Raw genomic sequence first — 24,489 nt, 5'->3', positions numbered from 1 at the left:
AGGAGCGCTTGTCATCTTGTTCTTTCTTGACACCGCAGCGCCACCGTGCGTCAAGACGCGCAGCTGCACCTCAGACTGGGATGGGCAGAGCAGCGCTGCTCCGCGCACAAGAGCAGACGGATGTCATTTATGGAATAAATACATTGGGATTTATTAGGTAAGTGATGCACCGTGTTTTATACACTAACCACAATTTTAATGAACATATACGGTTTTAATTTTAAGAGCAAATATTTTGCATGATGGAAATGAGTAATTGGCTGTCATGAGCTTTAGAGGCGAGCGATCCGGCCTATTACGGACTGAGGTCTCTAACGGCGTCTGATGCGTGATGAAAAGAGCAGCACGCTTATTTAAAAATATTTAGGCCTATACTTGCGTCGATATATGGGCTACCTCTCTTCACGAGCGTTATAGTGTAAATAAAAGCGCACCGTTATGAGAAGCGTATATTAAAATATGCGCTGGGTGTATGGGGAGGGACTGTCTCTTAGAATAAACATCAGATCTGTCATTACCGGTGCAGAACAAGGCCAATACTTGAAGACAGAGGCGGAGACTGACGCTCCGCTCACACGCAAACGATGCGCTGCTTCTTTAGATGATGATGATGATGATGGTGCACATATGCATATAAGGTGATTCTAACCTAAATATTTACGCTCAAAGGCTAAAAAACCACGCTACATTTCAATAAAAGAAAATCAGACGTACGAAGCTTTTTTATGTGATATTTATATTTTATATTTATTTATACATTTTTAGCATTACAGAAATGAGAATGGAAGTTCTGTCATTACAGCAACGGGAATATGTAATGAAAATGTATTGATAATTGGTCTAATTTTTCTGATGCATCATCTTCTTGACATGCTCACTTATTTGTCCCTTGTGGATTGATACAGTCATATTGGGTCATATCACTTTTCACTATGCAGTGTCCCAGGGTTGGTCAGCCTGCAGTAGGCTATTGGTGGCTCCCTTTCAAAACATGATTTTGGAATTTAAATTGAACCGGCCTCATCCAACAGGAAGTTGAATTAGAATTCTGTGGAAAGTAGGCTAATTCAACTGCAGTTTCATAACAAGTTCCATTCCCAACGTTTTGATTCTAGATAAACAACAGGTGATGTGATTGCTGAAATATCGTTTGGGAAAATGATTCTCGGGGTGGTTTTGTTACTAAGCACGTTGTTATTGGGTTTAGGTAAGCACCACTAATTTTAGTTTCTCTTCATTCCCCTTCACTGGTTGAAAGGCACATTTATAATTGCTCAAAATATTTAAAGCCATAAAGAAGAGAGAGGTGCATTGTTTAAGTTGTTAGAGGAGTCAGCTGCTTGTCTGGTGCTGGGCAATAAATTATCCAATTTTTTTCAGGAACGGAGGAATTCACTTCCACGGGGTGTATTTAGCCTCATAGACTACTCTTTAAATAAAACAAACTTATGTATGGTTCCATTATTGTCTTATAGTTAAGACTAGGCTCATATGTAGTTGATGGTGTTGGTGTTGTACAGTAGATACACTATATTGCCAAAAGTATTGGGTCAGCCCCTTCTAATGAACAGGTTTGACTACTTTAGTAATTTCCATGAGTACAAATCTTAATGTATAAGCATATAATGATATTCTAGGCAATTGTGTGCTTCTAATTTGAAAGCAACAGTTTGGACAGGACCCTTTTCTATTCTAACATGACAATGCCTCTGTGTATAAGGCAAGGTTCAAAAAGAAATGATTGATTTAGTCAGTGTGGAAGAACTTGACTGGTCTGCAGAAAGCCAAGTCCTAATCCAAGCTGAACACCTCTGGTGTGACTTTAAATGCAGATCTTGAGCCAAAAACTCTTTACCAAACACCAATGACTTGTACATATGGGTACAGTCATTTTAGACACTTCCAAAACGGTTGCAACAGAGATGGAAATACAATTTTTAAATACATGAATTATGTTTCCATCTTTGTTGCCACAGTTTTGGAAGTGCCTTTTTCTGTTCTAAAGAAGGGGGTGTCCCAATACGTTTGTCCATATAGTGTATGGACAAGTCATTGGTGTTTGATAAAGAGTTTTTTTTACCAAACACCAAACAGATTAGGACTTGGCTTTCTGCAGACCAGTCAAGTTCTTCCACACTGACTAAATCAATCATTTCTTTTTGAACCTTGCCTTATACACAGAGGCATTGTCATGTTAGAACAGAAAAGGGTCCTGTCCAAACTGTTGCTTTAAAATTAGAAGCACACAATTCCCTAGAATATCATTATATGCTTAAACATTAAGATTTGTACTCATGGAAATTACTAAAGTAGTCAAACCTGTTCATTAGATGGGGGTGACCCAATACTTTTGGCAATATAGTGTACATTACTTTATTTCCTCTATATTCACCTAACGCAAGTTGAGTTGAGCTTGTCTAATTCATTTACTGGTCAATGTTGGCAACGGTTATTCTATGACCTGTCAACAGAATGACCTAAAGAGAGATCAGGAGGAAAAGAGGAGGCCTGGTTAAGTCAAGATGAGTTTGACATCCTGGTTTTTGGTGAGTGGTGGGGGAACAAGGCACCGCCTTCCCCGGGAAATGATCTTCGTGGGACGGGACGACTGTGAGCTTATGCTACAGGTAACTTGATCACTGTTACTCATACACAAGCAGGAGAATCATGTCATTGTCCTTTCAAAGTTAGAGTCAGCTCTCCCTGGATCCATAACTGTGCATATATTCCTCAAACAGGGTACACTTTGGTGTCACCCATGACTTTTGTGTTCTGAAGCTTTTATCTAACATATCACATTATCTAAGATAAAATGAACATACCATGAAAAGTAGGCAAACCAGTCAAATGTGTCATGCACTCCCAATCAATCTTGTTACTAAAACAGTTTTTTCTTTAATTTATGAGAAAACTGATGCCAAACAAGTTAAGTGATCATTTATTTTAGACTCAGAATTCAAACATAATTTCCTCCAGCCCACCTTCACCTACAACCAGCATCCATGAATCTGTTATACAGTATATTATTTATTCCCATAATGTGTTATCTTTTCTTTAAATTCCAGTCTCGTAGTGTAGACAAACAGCATGCTGTCATCAATTATGAAGTAGCTACGGATGAACATAAAGTTAAAGACCTGGGAAGCTTGAATGGGGTGAGAAATGTGTCCATTCATAATAGATATTCATTTTGTCTTCGCTGGTGTGATGGAAACATATGGTGAAAGCTGACCTCCTTTTCTCTTCTGTAGACATTTGTTAATGATGTACGTATACAGGAACAGCAGTATATTACTTTGAAAATGGGTGACAAGCTACGGTTTGGCTATGATATCCTTTCATGTGCGAAATAAATCACATTTTGATTGTTTGGTTTGATTTGTTACACAATATAACATATTGGCTATGCAAAGACAAAAGTAGCCTATATAGTGTACTGTGTAATAATGGTTGGGCCAATTATATTGATGCATTTGCATTTCTATATACTGTATACATTGTTTTCTCCTTAACCCAACTTACATACCAACCTATTTACCGTTGTGCGTGGGGAGTTACATGTTCCAGAGGAAGCACTGAAGGTAATAAAAATGCAGTAATACAGAAGCATTCAAAAATTTGAGGTTTAAGTTAAAGAAATTAATAGCTTTCATTCTGCAATGATGCATTAAACTGTTCCAAAGTGACATTAAGACATTTATAATATTCAAAAACTTTTTTATTTTAAATAAATGCTGGGAGGGGGGTTTTGTGACACTTCATGTGACACTGAAGACTGGAGCAATAATGCTGAGATTTATCTTTGCCATCAAAAGAATAAATTGCATTTTAAAATATATTAAAATGCAAAATAGTTATTTTAAATTGTAATAATATTTCACAATATTAATGTTTTGACTGTATCTTATCAAATTAATACAGCCTTGGTGAGCATATAAGATTTATTTCAAAAACATTTTACAGACTCAAGGCTTGATATAATCTCTGTCAAATTGTGATTAATATGAGTCAGGCCTATAGGACAGTATCTAATATTCTGTCTTGACTTCCTTACTTTCACCTTCATGGACAGCACGAAAAGTTCACCAGTCAGCTTCAGCTAACCAAGAAGCCTTCGCCATCAGGGGAAACTACTAAAAGCCCAGAGGTCAAAGGGGCAGAGGGAGGAAAAGATGCTGAGGCTAGACCTTCAGAACCACCACCAAAACCAGAAGAGAAAGTGCCAGGTGAGTAGAAGATGGGTTGTATGTGAGTTCACAAATAGTTACACGTAGCTTATCAAACTCAAAATTTCAACAGGAGACATAGCTGTGGTCCACAGAGGAACCCCTCTTTATGGACAGCCATCTTGGTGGGGTGACGGGGACGCAGATGATGAAAATTCTGGGAAGCACGATGCAAAGGCCTCTGAGCAAAAACAAGCTAGATGTGAAGCAGGTAAGATACACTCTCAAAGAAGGGACAAAAGGTGTCACTGGTCTGGTACCCTTTTAAAAGCTACTATGTAGTATTAAAGGGTTAGTTCACCCAGAAATAAAAAATTATCCTGTGTTTTACTCCTAGATGTATATGACTTACTTAATTTTGAGCGATTATCGTCGATTTGATTGCACATATACTATTTAAACTAAACTGAGCTAGACAATGACATCTCTGAATTCAATAATGAAATGCCTTTAACTGAAAATTGAGTGTTTAATCTTGTACATTACTGACACACTCTATCCTCCAATTTGATACTGTGTAGTGCTTTGACACAATCTGTACTGTTAAAAGCGCTATATAAATAAAGGTGACTTGACTTGACTTGACTTGACTTATTTCAGACGAATCCAATCGGAGTTACATTAAAAATTGTCCTGGCACTTCTAAGCTCTATCATTGCAGTCGGCGGGTGTTTCTGTTCCACAGTCCAGAAGATGTTAAATAAAGCGCCCGCATCCACAATAAAACGTGCCTCACACGGCTCCCGGACGTGAATAAAGGCCTCCTGTAGAAAGTCCACTTTTCTCTCACTTCTGCTGACTGTGGTACGCGGAAGCCGCTCCGGTCGGATGACGTAGGACGTCGGCGTTGCATGATTAGTGACCAACGCGGAGAGAGAGAAAAAAACAAAATGCCGGTCACGGATTAGAAGTACAAACTATCTCAGACTATCTCAGAGGTGCGCGACGCATACGTTCTACGTCATCTGCCCAGAATGGCTCCCGCGTACCACAGTCAGCAGAAGTGAGAGAAAAGTGTTTATTACGTTTGAAATATGGATATTTTTCTTACAAAAACGCGTGGATTCGCTACAGGAGGCCTTTATTCATGTCCCGGAGTCATATGAGGCACATTTATTGTGGATGCACACGATTTATTTAACATCTCTTGGACTGTGGAACAGAAACACCCGCCGACTGCAATGATAGAGCTTAGAAGTGGCAGGGCAATTTTTAATATTACTCCGATTGGATTAGTCTGAGAGAATAAAGTCATATACACCTAGGATGCCTCGAGGGTGAGTAAAACACAGGCCAATTTTCATTTTTGGGTGAACTAACACTTTAACATAATAATGTGCACTTGAGGTACTAATATGTACCTGTAATGTACTAATATGCACCTTTTAGGGGGACATATGGCACAAAGGTGCACCATTTGAAAAGGTACTGGCTTAGTGACAGCATTTGTACCTTTTTTCTAAAAGAGTGTACATTGTTGTCAAGTTCATTTGGTCAGATTTCATGAATTTGATTTTACTATGCGTTCATGCAGGCCATAAGGACACTGCAACAAAGCCGCAGGTAGGGCCAGGATCTACAATGCAGAATTTAGGGACCCAGGAACCAAGCTACTTTGAGATCCCCTGTAAGGAGACTCCTCCAGTAGGGGGAGACACTGGCGAAAGCCTTCCTACTAGTTTAGAGGCAGTTGCCTCAGCTTCCACAATCCCTGCGTCAGAGGGCGGAGCACATGGACATGCCTCCTTCACTATAGAGTTTGACACAATGGCTTCGGGGAAGGGCAAAGAGCGAAATTCAAAGGGATCTCAAGACCATCGACAGCGGCCGAAATCGGGGGCAGGGGAGGAGCTGAGTGCCTTGCAGGCTGCCATGGTGGCAGCGGAGGTAAAGGTGGCAGACTGGCTGGCACAGAATGAGCTGCCACTGGCTCGCTCGGAATCCGTTGCTGAGGATGATGGAGACAGCGTGAAGAGTGATGTGCCGGTTCAGCTGAGGAGTCTTAGAGGTAAGGTGAAGGAGTGAGGAGTTACTGTTGAGTCTATTTGTATGATGCTGTGTATAAGGGTGAGAAATTAATAATAAAAGTATTTAGATGTTTTAAAACACATATTTCATCAAATATGATAAATTTTAAATATAATATGTAACATAATGTATAATATAATACATAATACCAATTTATAACATAAATATCATTACCTTGTCTGATGAGTTGCACCACATGACATTTTACAACTGGAAATAACCTTGTCTTGTCATTAAAAAAAGTCAAATGATCTGATACTCTGTAAAAAAATGATTGTAAAAAGACTGTAAAAATGCTACAGTAAAAACCTATTAATTGGTTAACAGTAAGTTTCTGTAGTGAATAACTGTAATTATATTTAATGTAATTTTACAGCAAGATACTGTTAAAACAGTTTTTGGAAGTGAAAAGGAAGTCATTGTATAATTTACAGTGAAAAACCATAAACTGACATTCCCACAATTTCCTGCATGACATATTTGATGTTTTTCCGTCGAAATAACTTTCCCCTTAGTTTTTTCTTATCAGCTGTGTACTATTAGGTTTTTATCTTACATCTAATGTCGTTAAATGCATGTTTATTTCATTATTTCACCATGATGGTGTTTAGTATTTGTGTGAATGAGTCATTCAGAATGACACTGTGCACCTTCTATATATAAATATTTCCCTTCTCAGCTTGTAAAAGAGCTGCTTGTGATGAGCTTTGATTTATCATGTGACTTTATCATCACTGCCTTCTTTTGGTGGTTGTCAGTGTATTGCATTGGTACAAAATAGGGTTTGGTACTTCAGTACGTTGGTATATTAATATTATATCAGTAAATGAAATACTGTTTTTTAAATGTGATTTTAAGTTAAGTCTGTAAAACCTAAAATGTTGCTACCATATTTTTTATGGTAAAGTTTAACCACGGCTGCCGCAATTTTACCATAAATGTCACGGATATTATTTCTTTATATTTTAAGAGACTGAAATGTGTCACTTTATGTGACTTTAACACAGAGCCACGAAGGTCTGCAGGTGTCCTCTGTACAGTAGTTAATAGTCTAACAGTTTTGTTTTTCCTAAAAAATAATAAAAACAACTTACTTCCTTACTTATTTTTATTTTATTTTAATTTTTATGAAGCATTCTTTATCAATATCAGGACAGTTGTGTCACTTTACAGTTTTTTTTTTTTTTTACTAAATGACACCCTTTAAAAAGATAAATAAATTTTTGTTCAGAAATGAGGAATAATTTATTGCATGAAAGAATTGCATTTTTGTGTGTTTTTGAATAAATTAATAGATTCTGACAAAAAATGAGAGGAATATCTTTGACCTATGAATGACGAAATGCCTTCTAGATGCCATTGCCTGCAGTCACAAGCGATTGGTCACGTGCTTTCGACCATCCTTCTGTATGTTTCTCTTCCTCTTTTCAGGCAGTAAACATGAGGATGGCACACAGAGTGACTCAGAGAATGCACTGGGAGAGCAGGTCAGTAGCCGGAGGGCGTTCCTGCAGGAGCTTTACCGAGGAAGGCAGGGCGTGCAGAGGACAGAAGGGCCTTTCTGTGGGAGGGAAGATCTCTTCCAGCACAAACCATCATCTGCAGCTAAAAAGATGGCACCAGTAGGGGGTGAAGTTGGCAAAAGAGCTCACCGTTCTTCGCCACAGAAAGCCAACGTGCCCAAAGAGCAAAGCACTGGGTCTCAAGAGACTCCAAATAGGGGACATATAGATGACCAAAGCGATAGAGGGACCTACACCATTGAGCTGGAAAATGGCAATGCTGAGGAGGAAGAGGCCAGGCGTATGATTGATAAGGTAGACCTGCAGAAGCTTAGAAATTATGTTTTCTTTTATGCTTGAAGATGTCAAAAGTGATAAGACTTGTAATCCTTTTTAAAACAGCATTCAGTCAGTTGCTGATATGCAATAATGATGCTGTGTGCAATGTTTTAGGTTTTTGGGGTGGAGGATAACCAAGCCCTGACTAAACTGCGTTTTCCAAAACACCAGAGAGATAGAGGAACCATCTGTCCAAGATCTGGAGCAATGGAAACCAGACAAGCTGGTTATGTCGGTGCAGAGGTACATCAGTAATAACTGGACTTTTCTGAAGACATTATAAAATCCTTGAAGATATTCTGTAACTGTCATCGATATCTGTTTCAAAAGACACAAGTAGTCTTCTTGGAACAACAAAGCTTTCTAAGTTGTCTCAATCATTTTTTTCTCAGATTAAAATAAAAAATAAAAAATTACATTTGCTGTCCATTCTTATTTTAAGGTGCTACCAGATGACTTGGTTGTAGTAGGAGGTCCAAGGTGGGTCTCACAGTGGGCTAGTCTAGCTGCAAGTCATATACGGACTGATCCTGAGGGATCTGGGGCTGAACCCACCATGCTTTCCTCAGATGAAAAAGGTTTAAGGGCTGTCAAACATCTAAAACACTTTGGTTTTGTATTACAGTTAGATTTTGACAGACTTTCTTTTGTTTCAACAGCTGATATAAGTGCATCTGAACGTAAAAGAAGGACCCTCCCACAGCTCCCCTCTGAAGACTCTGCTATGGATCCACTTGCTCCTGAGGGCACACGGAGCCAATCAAGGCAGAAAGTCCCTTCAGCAGAGAAACAGGATCTAGAACTTCAGGAGAAAGTAGATCAGCTCAATAGAATCTCTAAAATGGGGCAAAGAGTTTCAGGAATGACCTCAGCGAGCACAGACATAGATCGGTCCAAAGTGAACAAGCCAACTCCCCCCAGAATCCCAAGTAAAGCTGGTCAACAAGGAGCTCAAGCTAGACATATCGAGAAGAAACAAGATGATGGGAGACGAAAGAAAGCAGATGAGGACAGAGAGAAGACAGGGAAGCCGCTACTGAGGCAAGAGAGCTTTACAGTGGAGCGGCCGAGTGCTAATGTTCCCCTAGAGCTCATACCTTGCATCGATGGGCCCAGTGCCTCAACCCAGCCCAGGGAAATGGGAGTCATCAATGAGGGAATTGATGCTGCCACCATGCTAAAAGACTCAGAGGCTGTGGCTGCTTTTCTGGAAACCACTTTATCAGACCTAGCAGATCCACTGAGCTACTCCCTGGAGGGGTCTGTATCACCTGAATCTGACATTGATACGACAAGTACGGTCAGCCAAGCCGGAGGCGAAGGAGGGCGTAAGACAGCCCAAAGGAAACGATCAGCCGGAGGTCCGGGCCGTGAAACAACCAATAAAAACACCAGCGCCACAGAAAGAAAAGGCAAAGCTCAAACCTCTAGTTCCAGGGCTTGGACGTCTCTTGACCTGACAGACGATGACTTGAGCTCTTCTCTTACCCAGGACGCTTCGGTGAAACGACCTCAGGGCCGGGGTAATACCAGCTCTAAGGCAGAGACAACAAGTGGCAAAACCAGAGGAGCAAAGACTACTGTAGCTCCTGCACCTGCCAGCTCTAAACCAACCACTCTTCCACGACCCAGACCCACACGTGCTTCCCTTCTTCGCCGTGCACGACTGGGCGAAGCTTCTGACACCGACCTCGCTGATGTCGATCGTATGTCTGTTGCTTCAGAGGCCTCTACTGCCAGTTCTGCATCGAGGCCTTCAGCTGGGCGCAGGACCCTCTCTCGAATTGAAGCCCTTGCCCAGCCACGGAGGCCACGAGTGGGCTCTCCTTCAGCTCGGAGTGACTCAGAGGCTACATCAGGCAAGATTAGGGGCTTCGTCCCACGCCCTGCCCCAGAGAGTGCACTACGGCTTGGTCTCCGCTCTACAGCGTCCTCTTCCTCTGTTGCAGTCCCCAGAGCAAGAGCTAATAGTGCTTCCAAACTGCCCGATAAGTGTCCTGGTACTCCATATGTTCAAAGTACACCTGCAGGTCAGACTTTTGGGTAAAAATGTACTAGAAAGGATAATTGGCTGAAAATGTTTCAAATTAAACAATCTTGTTCTGTTATACGTCTTCCTTATAGCTGGTGGAAGGTGGCGCAGGGTACCTATCGAATACGCTTCTACCTCAGAGGATGAGTATGGATCCAACCGTCACCCCACTCAACACACTCGCCTGCGTCCAATGGCTCCACGGGTGACACAGCTAGGGGGTTCAGCCCCTGCAACACCCAGCCCTGGAGGGATCTCCATGTTACGACACCAGTCTAGCAGAGAACAGGATGATTACATGAGAGATTGGACCGCCCACAGTGAGGAAATTGCCAGGTAATAACAGCAAGTGCTGGGCAAGCTACTCAAAAATAGCTACAAACCACAAAAATTTGATAAGCTAAGATGAAGCTAGAACTAGCTTCAAATACAATGATAGGCCTACATAAAAAGTGATTTGTTCAATTGCCTGTTTATTAAAAAAAAACTTTTGGGGTCAGTAAGATTTGTCATGTTTTGGAAAGAAGTTTCTAATGCGCACCAAGGCTGCATTTATTGAAAATACAGTAACGGCAGTTGTAAAATATTATTACAATTTAAAATAACTATTTTTTTTATTTTAACATATTTTAAAATGGAATTTTCAGCAGCCGTTACTCAAGTCTTCAGTATCACATGATAATTCATAAATCATTCTTCAGTATCACACGATCATTCATAAATCATTCTAATGCTGATTTGGTTCTCATTTTGGTGTCTTGGTTGTGCTGCCATAGAATGCATTGATACAATATTTTAAATTGTTCTCTGATATCTACATAGAAGGTGTGTGGCTTAGGTAAGGGCAAATGAAAACCAGAAATGGTTTTACATGTGCATTTACAACCCTAGGATTTCTCCCTAGAATGAAATGGTCTGTTATTGGCTCATTTGGAAGGGTCATGAATAATAATGTTCAGCTCTGCTCTGATTGGCTGTTTCACAGTACGGCTCATTTCAGTAGCCCAAAGGAAGGAAACACAGGGAGGAAAATATATATTTCAATACTTTCTCTCGCAGTTATATCGTCAGGTAATTATACTGTATATAAAATGCGGGCATCAGGGAGCCACTATTAATATGCTGGGCACTGAAACCGCTTTCAAATGCATGATCGCTTTTTACTTTCACTTTTCGCTTTCGAGATTCGCGATTGCACGAACTCTGTTTATACTATGGAGCGGCAGTAATTACCACACATTTGACAAGATCAGATGCTTGTCAGTGGTGCTCAGGATCTGCAAATCATCAAGCCATCATCCTCAGTCATCTCTCCTTACTCTGTTTATGTGAAATCTTATGTTCTGCAATGTAGCTAACCATGTCCCTTTAGTGGCTCGCATTATTTTATTAGAACGTGTTATTTGCTTTCCGTGCCTTTCTGAATACAGACACCAACCCATCCCTGCACTTCACATCCCCTGCACAGCCTGGAACATAACATTTATTTCTATGATCTGCCATTTTCGCTGTTGTCCTCGCTTGTTTCTTCACAATAACGTTACCTACAGAACTTCTGATTGTGCGGCTGGCGGCTGGCGGCTGGCCTAGAATATGGTTGGGTATATGCAAATGTTGGGGGCGTAACTATTAGTGATCCCGACTGTTACGTCACAGTCAGTGTTATGTTCTGATTCGCCTATTTTTCAGTGGTCTTTTTTATTCACGATATTTACATAAGAAGGAGGAAACAATGGTGTTTGGGGCTCACGGTATGTCATTTCCATGTACAGAAAGCTTATTATTAAACTATGCCAAGGTAAATACAGTTTTCCATTCTATGGCACCTTTAATATTTTTGTGGAAACAGTGATACATTTTTATCAGGATTATTAGATGATTAGAAAGCATTTATTTGAAATAGAAATGTTTTTAACATTATAAACGTTTTTGCTGTCACTTTTGTCACACAATTTAACACATCTTTGCTTTTAATGTCTTTAAAAAATTGGTAACACTTTAAGGTTACATTAGTTAACATTAGTGAACTACATTAGTTGAATGAATTAACAATGAAAAATACTGGCAAAGTATTTATTAATCTCAGTTCATATTAACTGCAACATTTACTTATACATTATTCAAATCCAAAGTTTTGTCTTGTTGATTTTAATTAATGGACCTGAGCTAACATGAATGAACAGTTGTACTTTTTTAATTAATGTTAAGAAAGATGAATAAATACTGTAACAGTTGTATTGCTCATTGTTAGTTAATTATCGTTGCAATAATTAGCATTACCTAATAAACCCTTTTGCAAAGTGTTACCAAAAAAAAATCTTATTAACCCCAAACTTTTGAACAGCAGTGTATGTTGGATCAACTTCAGCTGATTCAAACTCAAACTAATAGCTTGTATCAGATCTGTAGCCTTGTGGGCAGCGATCCGACATATGGTGCAGCAGCACTGCAGGTCCTTTCCTGATCCTGTTCTGCTCTCTCCTCTCCAAATACCACTAATAGCTTCTTCACCTTTAGTGATGCTACTGCAACTACCTTTGTATTACAGGCAAAATCTACATTTACTCATAATACAAAGAACTGATCTAGTAAATGATTGATATAGATCATTAATCTTTGGATTCTTTTGATTGTTACAGAATCAGTCAAGACCTGGCTAAGGATCTGGCCATGTTAGCGCGTGAGATCCATGACGTTGCTGGAGAGATTGACTCCGTTAGTCCTTCCTCTGCTCCCGCAGCTTCAGTGAGAATACAACAACATCATTACCAGAGCCTTCTATATTTATATGGACCATTTAATTATTTGGTGCCTGAAGAGATCCATATCAATACATATCGACAAGGCTATGAAAGAATTTTGGTTTTGCATACTGTGCATTGTTCACAGAATTAATTCAATATTTAATTAAATGTGTGCTGGCATGTTGATGGTTTAAGAGATCATGATTCAATGCTGTTATTTTGAGAATAGAGGACAATAATGCATGCATGTGGACATGCTTTAGCAGCAGTGCATTCAAACGTTGTTTAAACACTGGATTTTCAGATGTATATTTGACGTTTTTAATATTGAAAATAAATAAATACCACTACAGTGTGTAATCAGTGATATAAGTGATCATCTTGCTGCCTCTCTCAGGTTGAGGACCGTGGGTTTGAGGATGTTCTGGGCAGTGCTCCAGAGATCAGTGGTAGAGGTGTGGAACTAAGATCTCGCGGTGCTATCAGCAGTCAGGATTCCCGCGCCATCCGCCGCAGGACCTGGAGCAGAGAGGAGGTAAATCTTCTGAATCTCAAAAATCTTACAGCTTGTACCCTGTTGGTTAACATCATGATTATATCTGTTAGTGGAAGCTCCAATTTATTTTGTCACTTATGTTCCACAAGGGGGCGCTGTGTTTATTTTTTTTGTTATATTAGAAAGCGGTGTCTTGACACTTGTCTCTTAATGTATCTTATTTCTTACAGTGACAGCATAACAAAAGTGCCACTCTCTGCTTATTCTGTATTCACAGGGTGTGCTGGACAGTTTGCTGTTGGCATCGGTCTTCCAGCTCTCAGCAAAAATCAAACAGGCCATGGAAAAAACAGCCAACAAAATCAGGTACACTGCTCTTGCACCCCACAAAATGTGCATAGCTTTAGTTTTTATAAAGACTGTGAATGTAACCTTAATTTACTATCATCAATTATTTTTAAAAAAGATTATGCAATAATTTTTACAAATATTTTAATGATTTAAATTTTTTATGCATTTTATGTGCAAGTTAAAATTGTCTTCAGGGAATATTTATGACAATGATAATTTGCATCTTTGACCTTGACTTGATATGTTTTTATTATGTGCAGCATTCATAGTTTTAGTTCTGGAAGGTCTTTTGGAAGGCCACATTTTGATTTATTACTGTTCATGCAGGATTTTATTCAAAGACAAAGACCGAAAGTGGGAAGAGATTGAAAGCAAACTGCAGGCGGAGAATGAGGTGCCTCTCCTCAAGACCTCTAATCAGGTGAGAAAGCAGAAGCCACTGATCATCAAACTGAGGACATCAAATAAAATATTTAATTAGTTTGAAATAATCCCAAAAATGAAAGAAAAATAGGTCATAGGATACATAAATCTATCTTAGAATTACCTTTCTCGTTTGTTGTTTTAGATAAAAGTAAGTCACTGTAAGTCGTTTTGGGTACAATGAATAAAATTAAAGAAGAAAAATAATTTTTCTTGAATTGAGTGTGTTGCAAGTAACATGGTTGCAAATTCAGGCTAATAAATAGAATGAAAATGTATACATACACATATAGGTAGATAGATAGATAGATAGATAGATAGACATTTACACATCCATTTAAACGTAAAGGTCTGAGGACTTGCACAGGTGTTGTTGTTTTTCTTGGAACGACATTGATTTTTCATCCATTGACGGTGAAGCTGTCCTGATGTTTTGGTAGATTTCAGAGTTCATACATCACAGCCGCTTCAGCTGAGGATGTCTCAGTTTAATTAGACTGAGCTTTTGACTCATGGTTTGTCACCGTTCAGATTAGGCCTGAGGTGCACCTCTGCTCGGTGACAGGCCAGTAAATCTAATGCTGTAATGCAGGCTGGCCTGAACTGAACTCTTGGAACCTCTGAAATAAAGAAGCTGTTAAGTAGTTGGACTGAACATTCAACTGAACATTGAACATTCTCGAGTTACACCACTATAATATTTATTTAATGATTTTAACCAAAATCACCTCAGTGTTATGAAACTGAAATGAAAAGCTACAGCTACATTACTAAAAAAAAAAAAGAAGAAAAAAAAAGTTCATAAAAAGTTTTAAAAAGTTGATTTCCTTATATGTTCGTTCTGGCAACCATTGATGGTTTTCTATTGAGTCATGTTTATTTGATCACTCTCAGGAGATTTCCTCCATACTCCAGAATCTGAAGAGAGTGGAACGACAGCTGCTAGGTAAGCAGTACTGAGGTGTTCTGGTCTTGTTCATACTTTTAATGTCTGCCATGCAATATCCTCATGAGACCCAACAAAAAAATGTTTTTGTATTTAGCGTCATGTAACTTTGTGAACTAGCGTGATGTGAAAAAGTGTTTTTTCTTTCTTTCTATTTTTGAAATAAATATATATATATATATATATATATATATATAAAGGTAGACTATAATAAACCTTTTCCTCATTTGAAAGTGTTTACTTGAAAGTCTGCTAGTGTGTGATCCTCGATTTTTTTGTGAATGTTGCCCAGTTTTTCTCTGCAACCATTTACAAAGTCAGCAGGTGCATGATGCCTAGTGTTCTGAAATCTGTTCAGATTTTGAGTCATTCTGCTTATTCCAGCCTTTAGAGAGCTTTATTTGGCATCATTTCCAAACCACTAAGTTTTTGTTAACTGTAAAACATTTATTAATAAATAAATTATTATTATTATTATTATTAAAATCTACCGTTCAAAAGTTTGGAGTGGGTAAGATTATTGTTTTTGAAAGAAGACTCTTTTGCCCACCAAGGCTGAATTTATTTGATTAAAATTACAGTAAAAAAATAATACTGGGAAATATTACAATTTGAAAGAACTGTTTTCTGTTTGAATACATTTTAAAATGGTAAAACTGAATTTTTAGTAACTGTTACTCCTATCTTCAGTGTCACATGATCCTTCAGAAATCATTCTATTTTAACAGTTGCAATGTTTAAAACTAGAATTTAAAATTTCTTAAAAAAAAAATAAAAAAAACTTTCTTATGTAGTTTATTGACTGCTAGTTAATCTGCAATGGTAATGACACTTTTAGAGAAACAGTAATTTAAAAGTAATAAGTATTTTAGCATGTAGCATTTGAGTTTATATACATGATTTACTATGAAGACATGGACAAGGAAGGAAAGATACAATCTTTAGGTTTTGCGCTTATTTTTTGTATGCACACTAGAGTATAAACATATAAAGTGCTTGAATTTAAAAGCTGTTAAATACTGTTCTCCATCGAGAGTCTCAATCCTGAAAAGTTCCAAGGAGTATAAATCCATGGATTGTTGTTTGTATATTTATTGATTATTTGACTGAATGATTAATTGTCCTTAGTTGTCTTGGTAAATGACTATATATCAGAAAAGATGCTCACTAAATATCTTTATCTTTAACTTTCAATCCCCAGTGATTGATATAATGGTGGACCCTGATGGCACACTGGATGCTCTGAGCAGTCTGGGTCTGACCAGTCCACTGATGGCTGAGAACAGAGTTAGTCCTGGCTCGCAAGGTCCAGCTGGCAACCAGGCTGTGGATGTATCCACCAGTACGGCAGCACTGCCCTCTGCCTATTCAGAGGTCGCAGAACGAGATCTTGGCCTGCAGGAGAGGAGCAAAGAGCAGAACACTGCTGATCAAAGCTAAATTACTCTGAACAGTTTACACTGAGATCTTTTATGTGAATAATGTGAGGTATGCTGTAAAACTTCCTATATGGCACTGCATTTAAAAGTTTGCTTCATAAATTCTATGTATCCTTGTACGTATTTTCAATAATTAAAGAAAATATTTTGAAATATCAGTCAACTGTAACACCCCATAGCCAGAATTACTGCACACAAGTATTAATTATTGTGAGTGTCCGTTTTAATAATCGGCAGTACTGTAGATGTGCCCATGGAAGATACTGAGCACATGACTGTTGAACAGGAAGTGAAATGCGAAAGCGCTGAGCTATGATTTACTCAAAACTGAGGTCATGCTGTGTATTGTCACATATTGAGCCAAACTCCTTATTCAAATGGTTCAAAATTAACACTCTCCAAGCATTAAATTGACCAGTTGGACGGCAACAAAATATGTAATTCAAATCAAACCATGTACTAAAGAAACGTGTCAGACAACTTTTACCTCAGTGGAGAATTTTCCATCTTAAGTTTATCTAGGATGCATAGAGTTCTTGTTTTTCTAGAACTCCATGTGGAGACACATATGTGGAATATTTAAACCTAAACTAAGAAGCAAAGTGACACAATGGCCTGTGCTCTCTGTCACAAATATGCAGTGAAATCCCATTGTCAATAGGCACTATACCAATCAAAAGTTTGGGGTCATAAAGATTGTTGAATGTTTTTGACAGATGCATGCTCACTAAGACTGCATTTATTTGATCGAAAATACAGTAAAACATATATAAAATATTAGAATATAAAATAACTCTTTTCTATTGTAATATATTTTAAAAAGTAATTTATTCCTTTGACGGCAAAGCTGAATTTTGAGCAGCCATTAATTTAGTCTTCTATAGTGTCACATGATCCTTCAGAAAAAAAAATCAATGTGTGGATTTGATTCTCAAGAAACATTTCTTATTCTTAATATATTAATGTTGAAAACAGTTGTGCTGCTTATTATTTTTGTGAAAACTGTTATACATTTTTAAGCATTCTTTGATTAATAGAAAGTTTAAAAGAACAGTGTTTAGTTGAAATAGATACTTTACTGTCATTTTTGATAAATTTAATGCATCCTAGCTTAGTAAAAGTATTAATTTCTTGCAGAAAAAAAAATCTAACTGACCTCAAACTTTTGAACATAATAGTGTATATTTGAATAAAAAATAATGCAAACATTTCCATGGCGGCATTTTGCCATTGGTACTAAGTGTGATCAAATTTTTGGACCCTGTTTACATAGCAGTGAACCAAAAACCAATATTTTACATATTTAATTCAAAATATTTAAAGCCAATTTCTGCCAAATATTTAAATACACCTGCTGTGTAATCAGATCTTTAGACATTGAGGTTGACTAACCGAAAATGATCATCTAAAAAACAATTTCGCAGTTGTTTTGCTGCAGTGAATTTGTGATTTATGAGAACACTGATATGTCAAGACAAAGCTAAACTGTGTATTACACTGGCCTTTATATTTGATACATTTTTTAATGTTTCTTCTTTTGCAGTCTTAGAAACAACCCAGTCTAATTTGTGAAGTGTAAAAATCAAGCATTGTTATTTGGACCAGTCCTTCAATTTGATCTTTAGCACTTTGATTATTTTTTGTAAACTTAATCGTAAAACATTCCTCTGCATACCTTTCATTACCTAAGATTATAATGTTACTGCATACCTATAGTCCTTATAACAGTTGCCATGTTCCTCCGATACCCTCTTCATATATGGGAATATACAATAACCAATTAGGAATACACAAGTTGTCTCTGCCATGTGATAGCCAATAGGAGGGCCTGGATTTACCCAGATGTCGATCAAGCTTGTTATGTCACGAAGTGCCCATTATCAAGGTCATTATCCGATGATGTAGATGTTAAACATCATGTTATTTTGCACATGCCAATGAATCAACCTGTTCAAATGAGTGTTGTGAACTGGGTACTTTTGACAGATTGAAAAACGGCTCATTTTATGTCAAATGTCTTTGCAGGCCATCTGGTTAGGTAGGTAGCATGGTAATTTTTCTCTCCTTTTAGCTTCCGTCTGCCTCATACCAGTGGTGTTTACACATGAATGTAAAACTAATAATATTGATTTAATAAAGAACTTTCATATCCCTGGACGCTTTATAATTTATTTATATATGTCATAATTTATTTATATAAGATTCAACCTTTTCCTAATTAGAGAATTTTGCACACACACACATGCAGGTATATGTATATATATATATATATTTCTGTTTTGCTTGGAACTGTTGCATTAAGGAAATAAATTGACTTTAATAATGAACCTATTAATGAATTAGACAACTGTCTTATCTATATGCATAGTTCAAAACTAAGTCACATTTGAATGGGTTAAAGCATAAGTGATAGCACATAAAGCTGCTTGGCCTCTTTATCCTAGTCTTGACCCTATAAACACACACACATTCACTTCACATTCACAGATAAGGCAAGACCGATTTGCACGTCGTGCTCTGTGAAGACTATTAAAATAAATTAAGTTTAAAATCCCATGAGGCTTTAGTTCAGGTAATGTAGTCCTGATATATAGCACTCCTTAATCCTCTCTTTTGTTCTAGCCCTGCATTTGACAGAAAGGTGCTGGAGCAAAAAAGGATGTTAACTGACTTTTTGCTAATATCTCAGAGTAAAGCATAGCCCTTTATACTGTAGCTCATAGAGTCTTATTTTACATTCATAAAGAGAAATGTGTGAAAACGGACTGCGCAGAGTAGGCCTATGTTTTATTTTTTTATGTTTGTTACATAACAGCTTTTCCGCAGTGTTTGATAATCACGACGACAAATCATTCAAACAGCAGCTCACAAAGACACACGTCTTCCCGGAGGATTTCGGTTACACAGAGCAGAGGGACAGTACATTTACATATTCTGTGCATTTGGTCGATGGGCAGTTATTGCTGAGGGTCTGATTGTGTTTCAGGAGAACAGAGAGTGGGAAAAAAGTGCTGAGTCATTGGTTTAATTATGCTAACGGACCGAGGGAGGAGGAATTAGTATTCATGGTAGAGCATGTGGGAAAGACCACAGCCTGAAGAAATTAGTTAGAAAGCTAAGTATAAAGCAGAGATCACAGAAAATATTCGGAATAAGCTCTGATCTTATCTTTTCAAGTCAAACATGACATGAAAATGAACTATTATTCATTTTCTAATGCACAATTTACTGTGCCGCCATACATTTCGCTTGTTGAATGTCCTGTTTTACTCAGAAATACACCAAACTATCGAAGTTCAATCGGTTGTGAATGTAGCTTGATGTTGATTTTAAAGCAACCGAGTGTAGTTCTGTCTATATTTGCGACTTTGGAGCCCCCTAGAGTTAAGTGAAATGCATTGTCGTAAAAATAGGACTGTCCTATAGCTGTTGCTGCCGTAAAGCAATCCTAACTTTTCGCGGAATTTCGTACCCGCTCACCAAACTTGGAACTCTCAGAACGTTTTTGCAGGAGCTAATGAAAGAAAGTGAAGCCATTCACTTCATTAAAAGTAAGTGTACCACCTGAATGATTTTGAAACTCATATTTCAAGGGGAGAACTTAAATACAGTTGTTTTAAGGCCTGAATGATAAATACTACAAAAATCAATTTCTAGATGTCTACACTACTTTTTATGATTCTAGAAACAGTCTTGGTCTTTTCTATCAGTGGTACAAAATGAGTTTTCAAGTTATTGTTATATAGTTATTGGAGTACATTTTACCACAAACTTCAAAATTTACTATATGTTTTCAATGTTGTCGTTTCTTTGTAATTATGTGTGAAATCTTCTGGCAGTTTCTGAGTGAAAATTGTCCATACACAAATTTTTGTCAGTGTTGTTTGTTTTTATCTGTTTCTATTGATGGACTCTGCTTCACAACACGACTGCTGCTTACATTATGAGTTTCATTAGTATTGCATTGACATATTGCTTATCTCAAGGATCATAATAGATTGAAGTACTTCATTGATCACCGGGGAGAAATGCGCATGAAACAAATGAGGAAATATGAAGCAATCAAAAGCAATCACAACTGCTTCCTCCAGTGTAGAGTTTTATTACAAAATCATTTCCTCTCATCACCCAATAATACGGATGGGTATTTGTTTTTTGAATGAGTGTGCAGCACACAGGCAGACGGCTGTGAACTTCTGGGTGATGTCAAATGAATACTTTATTGAGTTTGCCCGCAGCACTTCTGACTTAATATGCACTGATGCTTTTACTTGCGAGTGAGTGTGTTGGACTCACAGTCATGCATCAGAGCACCACGAACGCACTGAGTGGAGGGGAGGGTACCAGGTGCAGGATGTGGGGTCTATGCATCCACTCCCACACACTTTCTCAGTCACTATGCCCACCCAGACTTTGCCAGCCCCTCCCAACAGGACAGGGAGACCCCTTTCTGCTTGTGTGTGGATGAAATCCAAAGAAATCAGGCTCTCTGCAAGACACGGCTCAGTCTAGCACAGACTCCAACAGCGTTTGCTGCTAGCACTGGCTTAGAGTCTTTTCCTCGGGGACCGAACTACTTGGGGTGAACATCTTATGGAGAGAAGGTAGGAGTATTTGGATACTTGACGAAGAGGAAAAATGCAAGATAGGAGATTTGTTTCAGAGGGTCCAGTGATGAAGGCTCCACCCGAAACAGGGTTCTTCTCCACGCCTCTCGCCCGGCAGGGTAACATCATCTTCAGCGGCGTCCAGCAGCAGGACTACTCTGCTATGATCTGGCTTAAAAGAAGAGATAGATTGGAACGGGTAAGGCTGACCTTTAACGACTGACCGCTGATATTGACAGTAACTGCTGACTGCTGCCCTTTTCCCCTCAGCACAGAAACCCTCCACCTGTAACCATAAAGGCACACACAGCACACACTGTCCTGAACAGGGTGCAGTGGGCAGGTCTGTGTGTCTATGTGGAGAATATATTGTCTATACAACTGAAATTCATTCACTAACATTTTCAGTCTTAATGTTACGTTAATGTTAATGTTAGAAGCAGTCTTAAGTTTAGGTTTTTGGAGATGAGTTGAAAGAACATGTTCATGTTTGGCTTGTAATGGTGCAGCCTGTAGCATGAGTGATGCCAAAACACTTTCTGATTTTTAATGAAGTCTAGCTGCTTATAAATCAATCTCACTAGACTCTCTAGAAGCTCAAGGATCTATCTATCTATCTATCTATCTATCTATCTATCTATCTATCTATCTATCTATCTATCTATCTATCTATCTATCTATCTATCTATCATTTTATGTATACACAACCGCTTACTGTAACCCAGGGTTTGTGTATGGTGGAATTATATGAGATTCAAACTACTTTTATAGAAATGTTACTTGCACAAAAAATGCAAAAAATGCAAAAAAAAAAAAAAAAAAAAGCCCCAATATGCATTTACTTTTTAAATACAACATATTTAGAAATGACTTTAACATGTACAGGATGATGTAAATATATGTAATGTAGAAATACATATAATATCATAATTGATTTATTTATTTAAAGGTTACATTGTATAATTCAGCATTTTATTCATTTTGACAATTTAATCAAGTACCTGTCAAAATAAAATAGATCTGAAAGATATGAATATCCATATAGGCAAATATTTAAATTAAAAGGATGTCATAATAGTAATAAAAAATCAATTCATATTGAATGATTCCACTCAGTTGACCTATAGGTAATGGAAAATAATGAAAACGTCTGTAATGTGATATGGAATTATTCAATAAAATTAAATAATACGTACACCAGCAAACATGCAAAACCACATACCACTGAGGACCTATCTTCCCTATACAGAGTGGATCATTAAGCCTCAAAGGTCTAACCATTTTACTTTAAAGTAAAAACAATCTTTTTTAAAGCTACAATTATAAAAAGTTAACTGTGTCCACAAATCTCCATTGACAACTATCTCTCTATGACAACATACATTTTCATGTTCAACATGAAATATATGCAATGACAAAATATTATTTTATTATATAGATTCTGATTATGAATCATTTTTATTATTATTAATTATTTTAAATTGTTTATATTATAATTATTTTATTATTATCACTATAAATAGGCTGCAATTTTAAATTAGACTAGTTGCAACCTAGGCTCATTGGAAATACATGCCTCTACATACATTTCACATGTATGTCACATATACAGCTTCATATGTATGAGTTTTCTAATTCAGTAAGTTTACTCGGTAGCTCACGCGATACGGCGTTGAAAAGTTCCAGAACGAATCCCGTGAAACTACGGTTCATCAAAACGGTTCTTCCGCAGAAGGAAGTTAAAATAGCATGGCTGCAGCAGCGAATCCGTTTTTATATTACTTTTGCTTTTGTTATCACTATTGGGCAGGTTTAGGTTTGGTATAGGGGACATTTCCAACATGATAGAGCATTAATCTTTAGCGACACTCACTGGATATTTAAATTCTATACGACCGCAAAACTTAAATCATAATTAATCATCATAATAAAAACGCTGCAATACGTGCCTGTACCAACGTAATAAAAACGTGCCACGGTCACGTCCCTGCTGGAAAAAACAAACAAAAAAAACAATAGAACCCTGCCCAAAACACAATAGAAAATGTAATGGATTTACTGGTTATAATGGGAATTGTATTGGTTTTAATGGAAACATGGTGTCTACTGGTATGTGATGGATTCTATTGGTGGGATGTTAAATCGCTATTGGAAAAATGCCCAAAACACACTACAAAAAGGAATTTTGTAATGGTTTTACTGGAAAATGCTAATGGTTTATAATGGTATTTTAATGGAAACCATTGGAATTCCTGTGATGGTTTCTATTGGATTTCTATTGTTTTTTTAGCAGGGGTATTAAACGTGTGTTTTAGCGCCACTCTCTGAACATTTCACTTTGAAACTGCCGCAAAACGTGCAGTAAGGTACATAATTACGGTGTTGCAGAAATGTATGTAGAGGCACATATTTCCAATGAGCCTGGGTTGACTATTTGTGACCCTGGACCACAAAACCAGTCATAAGGGTCAATTTTTTGAAATTGAGATTTAAACATCATCTGAAAGCTGAATAGATAAGCTTTCCATTGATGTATGGTTTGCTAGGACAATATTTGGCCGAGATGCAACTATTTGAAAATCTGGAATCTGAGGGTGCAAAAAAAATAAATAAATCAAAATATTGAGAAAATCGCCTTTAAAGTTGTCCAAATGAAGTTCTTAGCCATGCATATTACTATGCAAAAATTAAGTTTTGAGATATTTACGGTAGGAAATTTACAAAATATCTTCATGGAACATGATCTGTACTTAATATCCTAATGATTTTTGGCATAAAAGAAAAATCGATAATTTCGACCCATACAATGTATTGTTGGCTATTGCTGCAAATATATCGTGCTACTTATGACTGGTTTTGTGCTAACATTTTTAGTGTTAACATCAAAACTGGTCCGTTGAAACAAATCGCACACATGTTGATGTTTAAATGAAACAGTTGTTCAGTAAATGTGCTTAAATGAGATTTAGTGTCAAAAGAGAAAAATGCACTTGGTTCCATTCACATGTAACATGATTTCAAGTCAATAATAGAATCCACCAAAGACACCAAAAACACTCAATTATTGAAATTCGTTTGCTATGTATCCAAATAAAAGGTTTTCATCCCGAGATACAAGTATTCTTTATTCTTCTAAAGTTAAAAAAGTGCTCAGTGCATGTTAAAATCAATGTTGATTTTAACATGCACTGAGCACTTTTTGGAAGGACACGCAGGACCTTCCTCAGTGTTCACATTCTATTGAAACACTACATTTTTATATTAAATTCCTCACATATCAGCACACAAGTATCTAGTCAATTCAATTAATGAATCGGTGACAGACGAGTTACTTCATTGGCAATTTCCATCAATCA

At 37.5% G+C, this 24,489-nt stretch overlaps 1 protein-coding gene across 2 annotated transcripts; it reads left to right on the top strand.

Annotated features, from left to right (window-relative positions):
- Positions 1–30: 30 nt before the first annotated feature.
- Positions 31–18,681, top strand: cep170ab (centrosomal protein 170Ab). 2 transcript variants are annotated; one of them, XM_058780274.1, is made up of 19 exons: positions 31–157; positions 2,472–2,627; positions 3,066–3,155; positions 3,252–3,333; positions 3,526–3,581; positions 4,073–4,226; positions 4,300–4,437; positions 5,761–6,234; positions 7,686–8,071; positions 8,210–8,338; positions 8,538–8,673; positions 8,755–10,125; positions 10,220–10,463; positions 12,767–12,872; positions 13,269–13,406; positions 13,645–13,733; positions 14,046–14,139; positions 15,036–15,087; positions 16,289–18,681. In XM_058780274.1, the coding sequence occupies exons 2-19, from the start codon at positions 2,523–2,525 to the stop codon at positions 16,525–16,527; spliced, it is 4,083 nt and encodes a 1,360-aa protein (XP_058636257.1). In that variant the 5' UTR covers positions 31–157; positions 2,472–2,522; the 3' UTR covers positions 16,528–18,681. The 2 variants fall into 2 exon arrangements, with proteins under 2 accessions (XP_058636257.1, XP_058636258.1); XM_058780275.1 differs by lacking the exon at positions 31–157 and adding an exon at positions 206–638.
- The last annotated feature ends 5,808 nt before the right edge of the window (positions 18,682–24,489 follow it).

This window comes from Onychostoma macrolepis, chromosome 06, assembly GCF_012432095.1.
Source record: "Onychostoma macrolepis isolate SWU-2019 chromosome 06, ASM1243209v1, whole genome shotgun sequence".
Classification (NCBI taxonomy): domain Eukaryota; kingdom Metazoa; phylum Chordata; class Actinopteri; order Cypriniformes; family Cyprinidae; genus Onychostoma; species Onychostoma macrolepis.
Note: the sequence above shows the minus strand (reverse complement) of the source record. Positions and strands in the feature narration are given on the sequence as shown.